At 30.5% G+C, this 20,970-nt stretch overlaps 2 protein-coding genes across 6 annotated transcripts in view; both read left to right on the top strand.

The window, feature by feature from the left end:
- The window catches only part of LOC127721949 (OTU domain-containing protein DDB_G0284757-like), a 269,632-nt gene that overhangs the window by 32,254 nt on the left and 216,408 nt on the right, over positions 1 to 20,970 (top strand). The gene's annotated exons all lie outside the window — the stretch shown is intronic.
- On the top strand, positions 8,343 to 19,391 carry LOC127721106 (prostatic spermine-binding protein-like). Its single transcript, XM_052227784.1, has 8 exons — positions 8,343 to 8,367; positions 9,274 to 9,369; positions 11,153 to 11,221; positions 13,393 to 13,482; positions 14,938 to 15,024; positions 15,831 to 15,932; positions 18,577 to 18,608; positions 19,383 to 19,391. The coding sequence occupies exons 1-8, from the start codon at positions 8,343 to 8,345 to the stop codon at positions 19,389 to 19,391; spliced, it is 510 nt and encodes a 169-aa protein (XP_052083744.1).

The raw sequence follows: 20,970 nt of genomic DNA, 5'->3' as shown, positions 1-20,970 counted from the left end.
AGTATAACTTGACCAGAAATTATATCAGTAACAGATCAAAGTTTCCTTTATTTTACGATTCTCTATCTATTTTTCTATTAAAAAAAAAACAAATTACCTAAAATGAAATTATGAAACATTGTCAATTCTTTCCGATACATCTATGATTCTTTGTATATCTGATAGCCTCATTAAGGAATTGTAGATCATTGTATAGGCTCATTAATATATAGGTAGGGGTCAATGTGATTAATATATGATATTTGTGTATATAAAATTATATATGTCAGGGCGAAATAAGGCATATAAGCTTAAATACTAGGCAATAAACTAACGCATCTATTATAGGCATCTGAAACTGAAATAACTCTAACACATGTATACTGATCGAGATTACTTTAACACATGTTTCGATGAGACCTTTCCCAGCATACAATTCATGTACTGCAGTTTTTAGTCGTATTAATATTATTATCATTATCATGAACAATTTTTCGTTGAAAGCTGATCATTCTTAATTACTAGTAATATAAATTTTATTTTTGAAAAAAACAAGTGTTGTATTTTCCTTAGAACTCAGTTTAATATGTATTAAAGGCTTAAAAAGCTGATTAAATCTGATTGCCTTCACAAGGCCAGCCTATTTGAGACTTGAATTATTGTAGGAGGTTGTCCAACATTATCTTACAGTACGATATCATTAGAATAAAATGTTGACTTATATGTATACAATGAATAGACATTAGACCCCTCTACCAAGAAATTTATTTTGCATGCACACGTATAAAAATTGCGGTTTTTATCCAACGCAATCATAGGTTTGAACGTTGTTTTCAATTTAGATTTGTTGACATTTGAATAAGTACATAGTTATACAGATTATTATATCAAATAAACAACAAACAAGATTATACTGATAGCAATATGATGCATTTTGTCTAATACCACTACAATATATCAGTATTACAGTGAAATTGAATCCCTGTCATTTTTCATCACCCAAAAGAACTTGAGGCCATCCGATGTTCAGTACATACGCACTTTGATTTACCTAAATTTTGTACAAGAAACTTTCGACTCTCTTGAATTAACTCGATTAATTATGTGAATTTTTTTTTCTTTGTGACCTTTTAAGGGTTCCCCTATTAAATATATTTTTTAACAAGATGTGTGGACTTTTTTTGGCCTTGCTCTGCTCGGCATATACCTTGGCAATTTTCTTGCTATTTACATTTCATATAATATATAGTTAACAATAAATAATGTGCTTGAAGCTTTGGATCCGACCCTGCATTGATTATATTGCCAATAACTTAACTGTTTCGATTTAAGGCCATCAATGTTTTTTAAACTCAACATCTTTTTGTTATTCCATGTATTCATTATGATTTTTAAACCAGGTCATATATGCATTTCCTTAATGTGAGAGGCTAGCACTTTGTAAACTTTTCAACATACAATTACTAAATTACATTTGACATGTCAATTAATCTAAGGTATTAGATTACATTTGAAAACTCCAACAGTTGTAAATCTGCACGCTATAAATGCCTAGGAATCCCAATTTAAGAGGAACAAATCGCCACCCAAGGGACGTTGGAGCATTTGTTCCATATATTGAAGATTTTGTGAAATTATTGAAGTCGTCTGACATTGCAGTGAAAAGTACTGATTTAAAGGGTATTTACCTTAGATACGTTAGTGCTCGAACTGGGGCTGTAGACCTTTATCATCAAGCAAGTTCGGGATTTTACAGAAGATTCAAAAAGCTTGCAATTATATACAAGATAAAAATATCTACAAAACCAAGGGGGTATTATGTTGACTTGCCTAGGATATCCAGAAAAACAATTCATTGTGCAACAGAAGAATCAATTTCCGGGAGACAATTCTTTGAAAGAAAATTTGTGAACAAGAACGTTGGGTGTGGCATTTTCGCTGTCTGCAATATTCCATCGAATTTTCATTTGACAGAATACAAAGGACAATGGATCACTAAATCTGCAAATGAAGATCGTGAGAAGGAATATACAGAGAAAAATTTACCACCAGTAGCAGTATTTGATCCTGAAAAGAGTTTAGTGTTAGATGCTAATCGAAATAAGCGTGGACATTTATTTGAAGAAAAGGAAAATTTAGCACGGTTTTTCAACCATTCGAAACAGTTTCCGAATTGTAAGCTTATATCTGTTAAGCATAATACAGGACTAAGTTATAAAAAACTTTTCTTGGTGTCTAAAGTTGATATACCAAAGAACTGGTTTGGGACTATGGAGAGACGGACAAAGAAAGCATCCTGACAAATCCTTGGTTGACCGGATAATTGACCATATCGATACTAAAATATAGCTTCATCAAAATGGGTAAGTTGTCTTGAATAATTTACCATTTAATTTTATATTTGTTATATAAATTCAGTATTTGTTTACAGCTTGAAAACGATTTTAATTTTAATTTAACTTACAAAAACTTTATTGAAAAAAGCACTTTACACAAAATGGGCCTATTGCTTACAAACATTATTCATGTGAAAAAAATATTAATTCTACAATAATATTATAAGCTAGGGCTCCTAATTGAGAATGTGGAAACCATATAACAGTTCGTCCGTCTGTCCATCATTTTTTTTTTAAAGAAGAAGGTCAATGACATAGTACCGGTTGTTATGCATACTATATAGTGCTTATGTCTTTTTAAGTGTAAAAACTCTAAGCCCGAGTCTAGTTTGGAGGCCAGAGGCATTTTTTCACAGTTGTTAAGCATATACTTTTTAGATCTGCATATAAAGTTTAGTGGAATTCTACGCTATAATTTTGGGAAGAACTTACGCAATATTATGGACTCAGAGATGGTTCCCCCATTCCCATGTGCAAAAATAATATGAAAAAGAAGAGAATTAAGAACTTAATTTGATAAATGAATCAGTATTTGTTTACAGCTTGACTGCAAATATTTAATATAAGGCAGTGGCTATTTTGCCGGCTTTGTTTAAAACATCTTAATTATAACGGCAAAATAGCATTATATATACAACAATAGCTATTTTGCCGGATCTAATATTATTGTGATTTATCAGCTTTCTCAGTTCTTTGTATATAAAGACTTTGTCAGTTCTTTGTATATATAAAAACTAATGAGGGGATTTATAAATTTTTTTTTTTTTTTAAATTCTAAGACAATCTGCATTGATTTTTCCTGGGTTTTTTTCTTAGAAAAAGGTTGATTTCGAATTACTTGCAGAAAAAAAATAATGGTTTCAAACGGGAAGTAAACAACAAAGTTTCCACCGAACAATTGGAGACAAAAATATTTGACATTATGTTCGGAAAAAAGTTAGAAAATTTGCTATGGCTATTCTGCTGGCTCTAGGTTAATGGATGCCAAAATTGCCATTATACGATATGATTTGTTCATAAATACCGATTATTATACCAAAAACAAATTTTATTTAAACATTTTTGATTTTGAAGCTTGTTAGATTGTATATGTTTTTTTATCAAATGAATTACATTTATTTTATCAACATGCAGCACATACTTTTCTTAGTATAGAAAGTCTGGCACTGCATACAGTTTGACAAACCTGAGGTTTAATTCTTATAAATGCATATATTGTTACTGATGTTAGAAGTAATTTCAACAGAATGTTTTTAATTTCTGTCTAAAAATTTCAATTTTCATATAAATCAGTAAATATTTGATAAAAAAAATATATATATAATTCTACTAGCATCATGAACAGTTATACTGGATGAACCTTGGTCCGATGGTCTCAACTTATCAATACTTTGTGATTAATTTTTAAGTCGCAAAACAGTAAGACAAATTTATGAAGGGAAAAAACTCACAAAGCACAAACGTATAAGATAATTATTTACATGAAAAACAATAAGAGTTAAAGAGAATGCAATAAAATTGTATCAGACCGATGAACATAACCTGCAGATAAATTAAATAATAGAAAAATATACAGCAAAACAAGATATATTATATAGTCCGGCGAAATTTCCAACAACCAATAACTTAGTTATCATATACTAATGGAAAAAAGAAACTGTGCACACAAAAAATACCGAGTAATTTTGAATCCCTTAAATGTTCTTTCAAAGACTTACAAGACAAATAAAACCAGCACAATTAAGACCTTATGTGATAATTCTATTGATATTCAGAGATTGTTTTGTCTTTTAGGTCATCTAAAGATCGAGAAGTAAAGTCCTTCCAGAGAACCCCCCTTTTTCTTCTTTTCATGCCTATTTGGTTAGAAAAATTCACGCTCTGTAATCAATCAATTAAGGTTTAGAAAAAATGGCCAATGCCACGAGATGCCCCCTGACCCTTTAAAAAATGTTGGATTACGTCCCTTTGTTCTTCTGACGTCATTTTTGTCTGCCACTCTATTGACGTAATGCATGATTGAGCATGCATATCTGACTATTTTGCGTTGCTAGTCTTTTGTTTCAGAATCTTGTCTTTCATTATCAATACCGAAATGAGCACAGGAAATCCCTTTAAACATGAGATTTACGATTTACACATGCATTGTCAGTATCTACTCATATTGCGATTTTCATCGGTCCCTTAAAAGTTTAAATTTTAAGATTCGTTCAAACAAATGTGTTTTCCTTGACTTCATTGCCAAAATGCAGCCGTTCCAGGCCAAAAAACGGAGGAAAAATCTTCGTTTTTGTCATCAGATCAATTAACATGAAAAGTAGTGGGGGTGTGGGGGGGGGGGGGAGTGTTATCAAGAATCCTTTAAATCACACTAAAATGATGAAAGAAAAAATGGATGTTCTGTAAGTCAATATTGTTTTTATTCTTTTTAAAATTTTTTACTTGTTTCCTCATTCATATTTTTTCTATTAGTAATTTGTCAATGCACAGTTACTTTTTTCCATGAGTATATATAAGAAAATATTTTTTTATTAATATTCATTTCTTAATACAAAAACCTATAATAAACGATATGCTATGCAAAATCAGTGATAACAAACCTAGGGCGAACATGAAGAAGAGCGAACGCGGTCCGAGGGCGAACGAGAATCAGAGCAAACAGACCAGGATTCACTTAAGCTGTACTATCGATAAAAATAAACCACAGTTCACCTTCTTGCTCCCCAACCGCCTTGGAGTGCCAGTTTGAGCAATTTTATAGAATTATTTTGTAATATTTTTTCTAATATAGAAGATGCAGAGGAATCTATGCATTTTACTGGGGGAAAAGAGTGGATTCCAGCTGATACTAGTACACCAAGTAAGTTAAATATATCATTTAAAAGGTCAAGTGAGTTTTTTCTCATCACTTGGCGTCTTGTCTTCCATCATCCGTTAACCTTTTACAGTTTGAACTAGAGAACCACTGAATGGAATAAAACCAAACATGGCATGTTCTTTAAATGAATTGCTGACCAAGGGTTGTTACCTTGTAGCTGATTAATCATTCAAGATGGCCAAAGGTGGGGAATTTAGTTTAACATAATATGGGGAAATATATTCAAATATTATTTTCTAGAGAACAACAAATTGGAATGAAACCAAGCATAGCATAATGTTCCTTATGAAATGCTAACCAAATGTTTGCTTTGTTTCTTATTTTTCATCCAAAATGGATGGCAGGATGCCAGCGGAGGCCTTAGTTAAACATAGGACCCTTCAAGAAATACATAAAATTAATATAAAAATTGTCTGGTATATAAATCATATTTAGCTTCATCCCTTTTTTATGAAATTTTCATTTGATCTTAGTGATTGTCAATTTCCATTCTCTGCACAGCCGAATGATATGAAAAATTATTGCTAGAAACAAAGAGTACACTTGCCATTGTTAAGGTAGATATCAATGAAGTTATGGGCATAATAGCGATTAACAGATTATCATTGGTCATCTGAACTTGATTGCTTTTCTCACTTTCGCCATATCGGCTCCAGCAAGAACACATCATTTTTGTTGAGATGACCATTGGTAATTATTATAGCTAATGTTTACTTATTTATATTTGGTATGCAGTTTGTAAAATTAGTATTGGCATGTTATTTCCAAGTTAATTATTTGGCCTTACCTCATCAGTCATGGTCTACTGATATTTTCCTTTTCCTATATCTCGAGTTATAGGAAAAATTTACAATATGTTGTTTCCCTTCTGTAACTTTAGTTTGCATCAACCAATAATTTGAAACATATACACAATGCATATTACTACAAAACACAAATCAAGTTTGAATTTGGTTGACATCACTTTACGTTTATTGAGTTATGCCCCTTTTTTAATGGACAAATTGCTTTTCTTAGTATAGAAAGTCTGGCACTGCATACAGTTTGAAAAATCTGAGGTTTAATTCTTATAAATGCATATTGTTACTGATGTTAGAAGTAATTTCGACAGAATGATTTTAATTTCTGTCTAAAAATTTCAATTTTCATATAAATCAGTAAATATTTAATTAAAAAAATATGAATAATAATACATGAGTAAAACAATTATTCTTTTATGTTGACAAATGCAAAATTGTCTAAGATCTTTTCCAAAAGTAAGTTTCAAAATCAAGTTTAAATTTACAATTAGTTGACATCACTTTACGGTTCTTGAGTTATGCCCGTTTTTTAATGGCCAAATTACCAAATCAGTCGTTTCTGTTATCTTACTTTAGTTTGCCTTAACTTAATATTATAAAACTTGTATACAGTGCTTATACTCACAAAACACAAGATCAACATGAATATGGGGGGGGGGGGGGGGGGGGGGGGGGGGGGGGTGTGTTATCAAGAATCCTTTAAATCACACTAAAATGATGAAAGAAAAAATGGATGTTCTGTAAGTCAATATTGTTTTTATTCTTTTTAAAATTTTTTACTTGTTTCCTCATTCATATTTTTTCTATTAGTAATTTGTCAATGCACAGTTACTTTTTTCCATGAGTATATATAAGAAAATATTTTTTTATTAATATTCATTTCTTAATACAAAAACCTATAATAAACGATATGCTATGCAAAATCAGTGATAACAAACCTAGGGCGAACATTAAGAAGAGCGAACGCGGTCCGAGGGCGAACGAGAATCAGAGCAAACAGACCAGGATTCACTTAAGCTGTACTATCGATAAAAATAAACCACAGTTCACCTTCTTGCTCCCCAACCGCCTTGGAGTGCCAGTTTGAGCAATTTTATAGAATTATTTTGTAATATTTTTTCTAATATAGAAGATGCAGAGGAATCTATGCATTTTACTGGGGGAAAAGAGTGGATTCCAGCTGATACTAGTACACCAAGTAAGTTAAATATATCATTTAAAAGGTCAAGTGAGTTTTTTCTCATCACTTGGCGTCTTGTCTTCCATCATCCGTTAACCTTTTACAGTTTGAACTAGAGAACCACTGAATGGAATAAAACCAAACATGGCATGTTCTTTAAATGAATTGCTGACCAAGGGTTGTTACCTTGTAGCTGATTAATCATTCAAGATGGCCAAAGGTGGGGAATTTAGTTTAACATAATATGGGGAAATATATTCAAATATTATTTTCTAGAGAACAACAAATTGGAATGAAACCAAGCATAGCATAATGTTCCTTATGAAATGCTAACCAAATGTTTGCTTTGTTTCTTATTTTTCATCCAAAATGGATGGCAGGATGCCAGCGGAGGCCTTAGTTAAACATAGGACCCTTCAAGAAATACATAAAATTAATATAAAAATTGTCTGGTATATAAATCATATTTAGCTTCATCCCTTTTTTATGAAATTTTCATTTGATCTTAGTGATTGTCAATTTCCATTCTCTGCACAGCCGAATGATATGAAAAATTATTGCTAGAAACAAAGAGTACACTTGCCATTGTTAAGGTAGATATCAATGAAGTTATGGGCATAATAGCGATTAACAGATTATCATTGGTCATCTGAACTTGATTGCTTTTCTCACTTTCGCCATATCGGCTCCAGCAAGAACACATCATTTTTGTTGAGATGACCATTGGTAATTATTATAGCTAATGTTTACTTATTTATATTTGGTATGCAGTTTGTATAATTAGTATTGGCATGTTATTTCCAAGTTAATTATTTGGCCTTACCTCATCAGTCATGGTCTACTGATATTTTCCTTTTCCTATATCTCGAGTTATAGGAAAAATTTACAATATGTTGTTTCCCTTCTGTAACTTTAGTTTGCATCAACCAATAATTTGAAACATATACACAATGCATATTACTACAAAACACAAATCAAGTTTGAATTTGGTTGACATCACTTTACGTTTATTGAGTTATGCCCCTTTTTTAATGGACAAATTGCTTTTCTTAGTATAGAAAGTCTGGCACTGCATACAGTTTGAAAAATCTGAGGTTTAATTCTTATAAATGCATATTGTTACTGATGTTAGAAGTAATTTCGACAGAATGATTTTAATTTCTGTCTAAAAATTTCAATTTTCATATAAATCAGTAAATATTTAATTAAAAAAATATGAATAATAATACATGAGTAAAACAATTATTCTTTTATGTTGACAAATGCAAAATTGTCTAAGATCTTTTCCAAAAGTAAGTTTCAAAATCAAGTTTAAATTTACAATTGGTTGACATCACTTTACGGTTCTTGAGTTATGCCCGTTTTTTAATGGCCAAATTGCCAAATCAGTCGTTTCTGTTATCTTACTTTAGTTTGCCTTAACTTAATATTATAAAACTTGTATACAGTGCTTATACTCACAAAACACAAGATCAACATGAATAAGTTTGAATTTGGGTGGTGTAACTTTTACTGTTTTTGAGTTATGCCCCCAAAATGAATGAGAAAATTGCGCAACCTCTTGTTTCCATTCTAACTTTAGTTTGCCTCAATCAATGTTATGAAACTTATACAAAATTTTTAATATTACCACAAAACTCAGATTAATATAAATAAGAAGATGTGGTATATGTGCCAATGATACAACTCTCCATCCAAGTCAAAATATATAAAAATGTAACAATTACAGGTCAAAGTATGGCCTTCAACACAGAGTTTGAATTTGGGTGGTATCGCTTTAACTGCTCTCTAGTTATGACCCTTTATAATATAACATTTATGCACGTGGGGCATTATCTTTGTCCCTGATGGACACATTCTCCATTTAATTATTTGTTCTTGTCTCCAATTTACATGAAATATATATGTAACTGGACCAGAAAAGAATTTTTATTCCAAATATTATGGAATGATGTAATCGATTACCTGTTTTTCCCAGTAATGTTTTGGATATGTGCACTGATGAAGTTTTTGAAAACCTTATTCATTATATATTTACAGGAAAATTATTTGATTTGACTCCTTTTCTGGAATCTGATGACAGTGATGACACTGATTCAGCACATATTGAGAATGATGGATTATCAGATGGTATAAGTATTATTTTTTACTGATTGATGTAAATGTTATAATAATAACTTTCATTCATTTAGTAACAATTATTAAAAAAAAACAATTTTAATTCTTATAAGTAAAAAAAGAATGAAATTGTGATAGATGACCTGGATACTTCATACTTTGTATATAGATTATAATTTATAATTACATACTTTTATATAGCGCCTATCTAATAAACATAATACTCTAAGCACTTAACATATTAAATTGAAGAAAAATATATATCACAATCCAAATAGAAACAAGTCTAAATTGAAAACAATGCATATATAGGCCGAGGTGGCGCAGTGGTTTGATGGGACGGTATTTAGTGCAAGGCGATTTGGTGTCACGATATCACAGTAGCATGAGTTCGAATCCCGGCGAGGGAAGAACAAAAATTTGCGAAAGCAAATATACAGATCTAACATTGTTGGGCTGTTATTTAGAGTCTATATATATAGATATATATATATAAAAACATAAGAATGAAACAGAAATTAAATAAAATAATGATATAAATTAAAAGGATTGAAAGGAGAAATATATCACAATGAATACCATAAAAATATATCAGAATATAACAGTCAGTCAACCAAAAATTAACTAAAACAATGATGAAAATTATAAGTATTTACATTCCCTGCGGTATACAGTAAAACCTTTAAAAATTTGCATTAAAGGAATTATTCACTTAGCTAAGAGAAAATATAAGGTAGAAATTTAACCAGTAAAACACAGAGAAAAAATAAATAAAACCTTATGACTTATGTTACAAACTGTCCCTCTGTCATATGACCTTTGACCTTGACCTCATGTTCATGGTTCAGTGACTATAAACAATAGGTCTTCTTTATTTGGTGTGTGGAATGATTGTAAAGTGTACATGTCCAACTTTCAGGTGTCATCTGACCTTGACCTCATTTTCATGGTTCATTGGTCAAAGTTAAATTTTTGTGTTTTGGTCTATTTGGCAGATACTATTCACATTTAGTCAATTATATTTTGTGTATTGAATGATTATAAGGTGTACATGTCCAACTGGCAGGCGTCATCTGAAATTGACCTCATTTTCATGGTTCAATGGTCAAAGTTAAATTTTTGTGTTTTGCTCTATTTCTCAGATACTATAAGCATCCAGTCAATTATATTTGGTGTATAGAATTTTTGTTAAGTGTATATGTATGTTTGGCAATAATCGTCTGACCTTGACCTTGACCTTATTTGCATGGTTCATTGGTCAAAGTTGAATTTTGTGATTTGGTCTATCTCTCAATAACTATAATCATCAAGTCAATTGTATTTGGTGTACGGAATGTTTGTAAGGTGTACAAGTCTGTCTGGCAATTATCATCTGGCCTTGACCTCATTTTCATAGTTCATTGGTCAAAGTTAAATTATCAATGATTTGGTTTTTTATAGCTATAGGGAAAGAAGAACTTTAATTTGGTGTAGGGAATAATTGTAAGGTGTGATGCCTATTGAGTAGGTGTTAGTTGATCTTGACCTAATTTTCATGGTTCATTGGTCAAGGTTATTTTTTTTATTTGGTTAATTCAGAGATACTTTTAGCAATAGGTAAACTAGATTTGTTATGGAATGAGTGTATGAACTACATTTCTCTCTGAAAGGTTTTACCTCACCTTCATCTCATGAACAGCTTTTTTTTTAATACTTTCAACATAAATTATATTATGAACCCTAGAACAGGCGAGACATTTCAGTGTGTCCACTCTTGTTGTTCTATTTACAGGAAAATTATTTGACTTGACTCCTTTTCTAGAATCTGATGATAATGATCATGATGATGACACAGATTTAGCAAAAATTGAAAGTGATGGACTATCAAAAGGTATTTACATGTATTAGTATTATTTTGTGCTGATGAATATGTGACCTGTTATTTTAAAAGTTCACTGACACAGTTGTTATTGTTTAAAAGGTATTCTTGAATCCTAGAATAGAATTATTTAATTGTAATTCACTTTTACAAAATAAAGAGACCTGACACTATTTAAAAACGAAAATAAAAATTTGATTAGTTATCCATGACCATAAGTTATACTAAATAAACACATTTCAAAGAAAATTGTCATGATAAGAAACCCAAAATAGACTTATTAGTGTGTAATCATCTTGTTTCCTGACCTATAGATTTGATAAGATAGTGATCACATGTCAGACCCTGATGATGTCATCTGCACTCAGACTGATTTGTATTCATCTATTTATGTTTTTGGAACTTTTTATCGATTTATTTATTTTTTCAATTCTATAATTACAAAATGTATCAGTTAAAATGTTCTTAAACAAATTAAAACTAACAAACCTGTAACAGGAGTTTAATGAACTGATGTTTCAAAATCAACATTTTGATCATTTAAATTATTTTTATAGACATCCTTTATGGTTCCACTTATCCATTTGTATTAATCTTCTGTCCAATATCAGTACCATGTTTATGATGGCAGGATGTTGCTCCTCAAAGTTAAATGATTGAACAATACTAAATATTTGCCACAGGACATACATTTTTTGAAATGTCAACCAACTTGAAATCTATCGAAAACAAGGTAAACAATTATTCAAATATAATATTTTCTACATTAAGCAATTGTTTTACTTTATAACATAAATATGTCAATTATCAAAACAATAAAATAAATAAGGGAAAACTCTGCATTATGAAATACTACAGTTCAAATTCACAATTATAACATGAAAAAAGCTTTGATTCACAAGTTGTTAAAGCAATTCAATGAAATTAAAGAAATGTTAAAAAGGGGAATTGAGGTTTCGCAAGGGTCAAATTAACCTGTCAGTGGTTACACAGATTTTGTATTGACACAACAGGAATGCAGGTGTACACTGAATAATTTTTAAGACAACCAGTCATATGTTATATTAAGCTCTTTATATTCTGAAATGATCCAACATCTCAGATATGAATCGACAGTTTTTATCTTTGTAACATTCAAATTGAGGTAAATATGGTAGCCCGTTTTCATTACAACTCAGTAGTAAAGCAAAACATTTTTTGTACCGCAGTATGTTATTCTTTTTACCTGTGTCACCAAAGGCAGAATCAGGTCTATGATTTGGTTTACTCTGTAACACAATAAGATATCAGCTTGTCATGGCTACTCCTCTTAAACTACCTAATAGAATTTCATAAAATTTGGTATGTCGCAAGAACACCATTTGTTATTGTGCATATTATTAGGAAATTTTGATTCTATATCTTTTCTGGGAATTATGTTCTGTAGTTCGATATACAGCCTGTAACCATGGTAACACTTATTTCGTCGCATTTTCCTCGGCAACTATAAATCACAGCTGCAGTCTGCAAGTCCAGACACAGATTGGTTTTCATAGAATCAACACAATAATGTCATGCAGTCATTATAAGTATGGATATCATTAATTTAAACAACAGAAAAAATATTTATCTATTTTACTACTTTTGCTGATGAACATTGGTGTTGCAATAGACAGTACAAATGATTGGACAGTGCTAGTGACATCACAAACTCAGAGGATCTTTCTTATTCTATGCCAAAAAGGGTTATGACCTTTGTTTTATGGTAAATGACAATGCAAATGGAGCATCAGTGAGGCCTTCTTCTTCTTTTGGTATACAATATACCATCGATTGTCGATGATTATATACTGTTCGCATGCGTGGACAAACATAAATTAAATTTTATTTTAAACAAAAAAGTAAAGAAGTGAATTGAAAAATAACCAAATTATGTGATTAAAACTATGTACAATGAAATTTTAAGTTTAAATAATGGTGCAGAGAATAGCAGGAGTAAGCTGTTCTCTGAAGATGTCTACTGAGTTGGATTGGACGAGAACTGTTGGAAGCTCGTTCCATTGTGGTATTGTGAAAGAAAAAGAATGAATGTTTATATGTTTATCATATGTTAATATCTTGAATATTATTATAGATAAAGATAAACTGTAAACAGCAAAAAAAAAAAAGGTGTGAATATAGTTTCTTGTTTGTTAAATTTACAGGAAAATTATTTGATTTGACTCCTTTTCTGGAATCTGATGACAGTGACGACACTGATTCTGCAAAGGTTGAAAATGATGGATTATCAAAAGGTAAGAGTATTTATCTTCTGATAGACATTCAGTATGTTTAATTCATTTATCCCAATTAATTAGCCTTATGTTTATTGTTATAGTTATGAATATAGTTCCCTATAATTATAATGACTCTAAATAACAGCCCAACAATGTTAGATCTGTAAATTTGCTTTCGCAAATTTTTGTTCTTCCCTCGCCGGGATTCAAACTCATGCTACTGTGATATCATGACACCAAATCGCCTTGCACTAAATACCGTCCCATCAAACCACTAGGCCACCTCGGCTAGATTAAAATCTAGCTTTCGGTTGGCCTAGTGTTACCTTTCCTCGTCAGTTTTAATTTAATGGCGTATTATAGTACATGAAATATAAGGCATGAAGATGGTATATTACAGATCAGCTGAATTATTTATCATAAAGGATCCTACAAATTAATGTAGGATACAATCACAGAAATAAATATATTAATTTATAAGTTCCCTATAATTATATACAGATATGGGTGTGATTTTTGCAGAATTTGTTTTTGTTAATATCTTGAATATTATTATAGATAAAGATAAACTGTAAACAGCAAAATGTAAAGCAAAAATAAGATCTACAAATTAGTCATTTAGGCTGAATGATCCTTAGGGTAACTAGTATACATTTTATGTTTTGTTTTCTTTTACATCGGGAAACGTGGCCTCTATAAGGCTAAAATAGAAAATAGATAAATTGCAGTTTTCAGCTTATACCTTAAACAACTTAAGCAGCTAGAGCAAAACAGACTTGAAGTAAAATTATCAACAGGTCAAGGTTATAATAAATAAATATAACATTTTATAACATCCAATTGCAAAACGGAAAATTGTATTTATGATTCATCATGAGAAACCTGCAAGCTGCAGTATGTTGGTGAAACAGAAACACAATTTAACATATGATTCAACATTTTGAATAGCCATCTGTCATTTATACAAAAGGAAGACATTATGAGGCACCTCTTAAGAAAATGGCACCTTTCAAAATTATAAAGGAAAACCAAAATTTGGACAAACAAGAAAGACAAAAGAGAGAGACATTTTGGATGCACCAGTTACTGACTCTTGACCCTAATGGACTCAGTGATGAGAACAGATTTAATTACAAATCAAACCAATAAATATTGAAATGTATATATATATATACAATGTATACAAGTCAGCACTTTCATTAACATTTCTACAAACTTAGTGAGGTATAAGTTACAAAAATATATTTATCAGCATGTACCCGATTTCACTGGTATAAACATGCTAGATGCACACACCTGATGAAGCTACATTAGTTTGTCAATCGAAATACTGTGTATTTATTAAGTTATATTCTTAGACATTTATATATTTATATTATTCTAAGGGTTATGACCTTTGTTTCATGGTAAATGACAATGCAAATGGAGCATTAGTGAGGTGTGAATATATTTTCTTGTTTGTTAAATTTACAGGAAAATTATTTGATTTGACTCCTTTTCTGGAATCTGATGACAGTGACGACACTGATTCAGCAAAGGAAAATGATGGATTATCAAAAGGTAAGAGTATTTATCTTCTGATTGACATTCAGTATGTTTAATTCATTTATCCCAATTAATTAGCCTTATGTTTATTGTCCATGAATATAGTTCCCTATAATTATATAAGATATGGGTGTGATTTTTGCACAATTTGTTTTTGTTAATATCTTGAATATTATTATAGATAAAGATAAACTGTAAACAGCAAAATGTAAAGCAAAAATAAGATCTACAAATTAGTTAATTCGGCTGAATAATCCTTAGGGTAACTAGTATACATTTTGTGTTTTGTTTTCTTGTACATCAAGAAACGTGGCCTCTCTAAGGCTAAAATAGAAAATATTTCTACAAACTTAGTGAAGTATAAGTAACAAAAATGTATTTATCAGCATGTACCCGATTTCACTGGTATAGGCATGCTAGATGCACACACCTGATGAAGCTACATTAGTTTGTCTTGCGAAATACTGTGTATTTATTGAGTTATATTCTTAGACATTTATATATTTATATTATTCTATATATATATTATTCACAGCAGAGCTCTTTTCTAGGATTAATTAGAAATATCCTTTTTGTTCACATCAGAGTTTTCGTGAAACACAGTTTCTCACAAATACATTGGAACTATTCTCTCTGACTTGTACTGTCACATGATGACTAAACCTGAGTAGTGTGTAAATGCATTATTACTTATAAGACAACAACTGAAGTTAAATATATATCATACACATTCAAATAAATGGAAAATGCACTATTTCACAGTGACCTTGGATATATTATAGATATAGAATTCTTTTGGGATGTACATTTTTGTTTTTCAGTATCATTGACAAATAATAGCATTGATGAGAATACAGATGATGAAAGTGATGATACTGATGATGATAATACAACATCTTATTGTTTGCAGTCCTATGAAGATGGTAAAAATATGTTTTTATATTTTTTAATATAAATAAGAGTATGTGCTATGTGGTAATGTTTTTATTCTGGATTTTTAGCTAACCAATTTTTGCTGTTTCTGACATTGTATGCAGCGGTGTCAACAAATTTAGTAAATTTTGGGATTAGGTCAGTTTAAAGGGAACCACTTATGGTAAATCAATGATATTTGGTATTCAGTTGTTGGAAATTCTGTGGTTATTACATACACAAAACTCTACGTATTTGTAACAAATACGTGATTATACTAAAATAAAGGAGACCCTAAGTGATATTATAATTTGCCATGTAAAAATTATGAAAACATTTTAGATTGCACTTCTTTTGACTGTTTGATGAAAGGATGGACGATATCATGAATGATTTCTTTTCATATATTTACAGAAATTCCAGTTAACAGAGGAGCTTACCTACTTTTTCAAAATCAGGGGAGACCTAAGAAATCAATGTATATGTAAACAACAGTGCAGTGAAAAATTATTCCAAGTTAAAGATATCATTCATAAAATCCAATATATGAGATCTGATTTACAAGGTTATAGATAAGGAGCAAAACGATCATCAAAGATGCTTGATTTAATGAGGAATACCATCTATAATGATACATGTACAAATAAAGGAAAGAAACACAATTTTCATGGAAAAATAATTTGTATGTAAGTTCATAATGTAGCACAAAAAAATGATTTACATTGAAGTTCTGATTAAAATCAGATCTTCGCTTTTCAACCATCATTGTAAGAAATGATACCAACTCCAGCTTTTGCTTTTAGTTTAATTTTTTACAACACAAAATATTATGATATGTGCCAGGTGTGTATTTTTTAATCAAGAATAAAATGTGTTTTGTATTTAAAATACAATCAGACGATATTTTGATGCTTGATATAGCATTATCGTTTTGAAAACATGTTTTTGTGTTATTTATAGAATCCATTTTTGTTGTCCATATTCACATTATAAAGACTTATCTAATGAATACGCATGATAATTACGTTCCTTAGAGTACCAAATTTGACATGAAACATATTTTTTCGTTCATATTTTTAGAATATCCTTTTAATACCCTTTTAGAAAAAATAAGATTTTCGTAGAGCTACTATATCTCTTTATTTGTTTTAAACCTTTTGTAGAAACTGATAGCAAGATTTACATGAAAATTAACAGGCAAGCTAGCTATTAAGTCTCTCATAAGCCTCTTGACTTTTTATGATCCCTTAGCTAATCACAGACTTTGCCATTGTTAAATTTTGGAACAGAGGTTTAATTTGGAAAGTTTTACCTGCTGTATTTTTAGTAAGTAAAAGGATGGAGGAAAAATTATCTTTGAGATGAAAATAGCACCACTAAAGGATAATATTTATCTCAGATACTAATCCAGATAACTTTGATATGACAGGTAAACTGTAGTTGAACCCAAAAATATTGAAGTTTAGTCAATTTCTATGTCACCTTTTACATGTTTTAAGATGGTGAATCTTCTTTTTTACAGGCGGAAATGGACTGATCTACTGGGAATAAGTACTGCCACTTACTACAGGCTACTTAAACTTTTGAAGAAAGACATAGTTATGGTAGAGAAAGTGAGAAAAAAACCATTACCACAATATCAGAGGTTTTCATAAGTTATTTCAATATGAATAAGAAGATGTGGTATGATTGCCAATGAGACAACACTACATTCAAGTCACAATGGATTTAAAGTTAGCAAATATAGGTTAAAGAACGACCTTCAATAGGAAGCCTAGGCTCATACTGAAACAACAAGCTGTAAAGGGGCCCAAAATAACAAGTGTAAAATAATTCACACATGAAAATCAACAATCTAAACTATATATACAAAAGAAGAAACACCTATGAACCCCACCAACAAACAACAACCACTAAAAAAAGGCTCATGACTTAGGACAGGTGCATATAACACTTTTATCGATAGCCGCCAAGACAGAAGTTACTATGGAATGATGGCTTCCCTGGCTATTGTGACACAAGTTGGAAAATTATGTATGGCTATTTATGTCTTCATTTTAATAACTTACACCTTTAACACAATTTTGTTTATGTTTTGATTAATTTTTTGTCTTTTATGCTGTGACTATGTATGTCTATATGTCTTGTAAGTGCAACTCCTCTTTAACTGCTTGATATATATACTTTACACAGTTGCAACACTACCTTTCGATATGCATGAAGCAATCATTCATTGGTAATAATTGAAATTTCTACGTAAAATGTGAATAGGGGCATCCTTTAGTGAGTTGACTCACAGTTTCAGTTTGAGAAATATATGTTACAAGGATTCATACTTTCTATTTATTGTCCATTGTAAATTATTCATTAAAAAATGAGATTAAATGATGAATTAATTTTATATAGCTTTTGTATTATTTTAAGTAAGTAAGCCATTTTTTTACTTTATGTTTTTGCTTCATGTATATTATTTTCTTCAAGGTCTTCATGCTGTAGCATTCATGGATAATTTTATAGATGAGTATGGAGATCCAAGCCCTGAAAGAGATGTAGTGCTATTGCCAGATTGCATAAACATTAAGTATATGTATGATGAGTACATAGCTATACCTGGACTTTGCATAAAAGAAAGACGTTTTTATCAACTTTTTTCAGAAAATTTTGAGAAAATTGTTAGTTTTGTTAAGGTAAGTATTTTGTTTCATAAAGAACAGTGCTGACATTTCATGCATTTGAAAAAATGAAATATATTTAATTAGAATATTTTGACCCTGATTTCACAGTACATTGGAAATAATAGTGCAAGTTAAGTATCAGTGAACTTTGTGCGATTTTCTTGTTTTGATATATATATATTCTCACATTGAACAGTTTTATGTTTAAATAATCTGATAATTTATACTTATGATCTTTTTAGACAAAAAATATTAACCCCTGTGACATTTGCATGAAGGTTAAAATGGAGATGCTTAAATTGAAAGATGCTGTGAAAAAAGATCAGTTGAAAAAAGATTTAAAAGTTCATCTTGATAGACAAAGGTATGCTATTCAACTGAACATTGAACTTGTAACCCTTGAACCAAAACTTATATATAATTCACATTACTTTTGATTGTTTAATTTATGTTTGCTTGACAGTATTTTTTCAAATCATTAGAAAGTCAATAATTGTAAGAGTTTGATAGACTGACTTTCCTTATTGCTGAATTTGCACCTAAGGATATAGAAACATTAAATGGTCATTTTAGCCCTGTAGGAGGCAAACCATTAATTAATGGCCACTATGTTAAAATCATCAAGAAATACCTTATTGTGGCCTGTGCTGAAAAAATCAACATACTTTCGATGTGTTCTGGTTCCTGGAACTCAGGAAGTACCAAAACAAGTACTTCAGCTATGAGAAAAAGGCAAAAATGCTTTCCTATTTAAATTAATACAGTTGCTTTTTGATCTTGTTTCAGAAACTGTAATTGCAAGAAAATATGATAGAACCAATTGTTCAGAAAACAATTGAAGGTCTTTAAACTTAAGATTGAGGATAAATGATAATAAAAATAGAAATAGAAATATTAACAACAAAAGAATTAAAGGGGTAAAAGATGATTAATTTGATATGTTCCCCAACATATATTGTTTCTCTGCATTTTACTTGAAACTAAGAAAGGAAAATAGTGCTTTGTACATCACAGAAAAGTGGAAAGACCAAATAATTATCAGAAGAAAGGTTAAAGGTCTTTTTTTTTACTTACTTGTTTTATAGAAGTGAAAGAAGAGACTACTACAAAAAGAAGGATGAAGCAATTATGAAGCCAAATGGATCAGTCAAAGACTAACATTCCACACTTCAAGGGATGGACAAGACCAAAGGTATATGATAGTACTTTTTTCATTCTTAGTGTACTAGGATTTGAGTTGAGTAAGCATCAAGGGTTTGGAAACGGTCATAATTGTCGGACATGTCCGAAAATGAAAGGTCAATGACCTAAACTTCAGATTGGGATTTAGGTAAAATTATATTTTTTAAAAGAAACAATTACGATCATTTTGTGTTATTGTCTAAAATTTCAAGTTTTTGGTTAATAATCAGTAACTTCTAATTGTAATGCTTTCCGGTCATAAACATGACACTTAGTATTAAATGGTATTTCTCTAGGGCATAGCTAATTACTAATTTAATCATCGATAATCAGTGATCATCACTGTTACCTGCGTTGCCTATTAACAAACGACAGGTAGATATTTCAATCAATGAATTCAGACAAATGACTAAATTCCTTATGAGGAATACTTTTCGACTTGATAATCTTTTAATAAATGCAAACCAAAAATTAAAGATTTGAAAAATAATAAAAGCTGAATTTTTATTTCTGTAGTTGAAAATACATTACGTAACACGCATACGTGTAAATGTCCCGGTTTAGTCTAGTTTTGTATTGTATTTTCCTACTTTAATATTTTGTGATGTAACCCCAAGCTTGCTTTACATTTTTTATTCTTCTTGGAATGGACTGGTATAAGCTTTGGATGTGCTTAACAGTTAAGGCGGTCCAAATATCAAAAATCACAAGGTGAACACATAGTCTGTACCCACACTTTTTTAAACTCCTTCAAACAGTCTTTTTTGAAACTATAACGTTGTTTTAATTGTTAATAAAATCCTGTGTTACTTTAGTAAATGTCTTTTTATCTGTCCTCCTTCATCTAGCAAACAAGCCTATGCACCACACTTTATCTAGGGACTTTCTCCTCCTGCTTCGTTTTTTGCTTTCTACGGTTTTACAGGCGGAAAAATTATTCCAAACACTGTTAGGGCTATTCCATTAAAAATGATGTGGGGAGGGGAGGGGGCAGTAGGAATTATTGAAAATGGGTCATGGGTTATTTATAAGTATGTGTCTATTACCATTACGCAAAATTACAAGAGTAATGATGTTTTTTTTTACACCATACTGATATTTTTTTGTGATTTCCTACCCTAGATTATGATAGAAAAATAAAACATTTAAAAAATAGAAGACATTTTTTTCTAATGTTTACGTAATTCTGTTT

Source organism: Mytilus californianus, unplaced genomic scaffold, assembly GCF_021869535.1.
Source record: "Mytilus californianus isolate M0D057914Y unplaced genomic scaffold, xbMytCali1.0.p SCAF_12, whole genome shotgun sequence".
NCBI lineage: Eukaryota > Metazoa > Mollusca > Bivalvia > Mytilida > Mytilidae > Mytilus > Mytilus californianus.
Note: the sequence above shows the minus strand (reverse complement) of the source record. Positions and strands in the feature narration are given on the sequence as shown.

Coding starts and splice junctions, on each gene's coding strand:
- LOC127721106 (XM_052227784.1), top strand. CDS start 8,343: ATGCATATTGTTACTGATGTTAGAA. Junction 8,368..9,273: donor TATTGTTACTGATGTTAGAA/GTAATTTCGACA, acceptor ATATATTTACAG/GAAAATTATTTGATTTGACT. Junction 15,933..18,576: donor TTTGCAGTCCTATGAAGATG/GTAAAAATATGT, acceptor AACTTTTTTCAG/AAAATTTTGAGAAAATTGTT.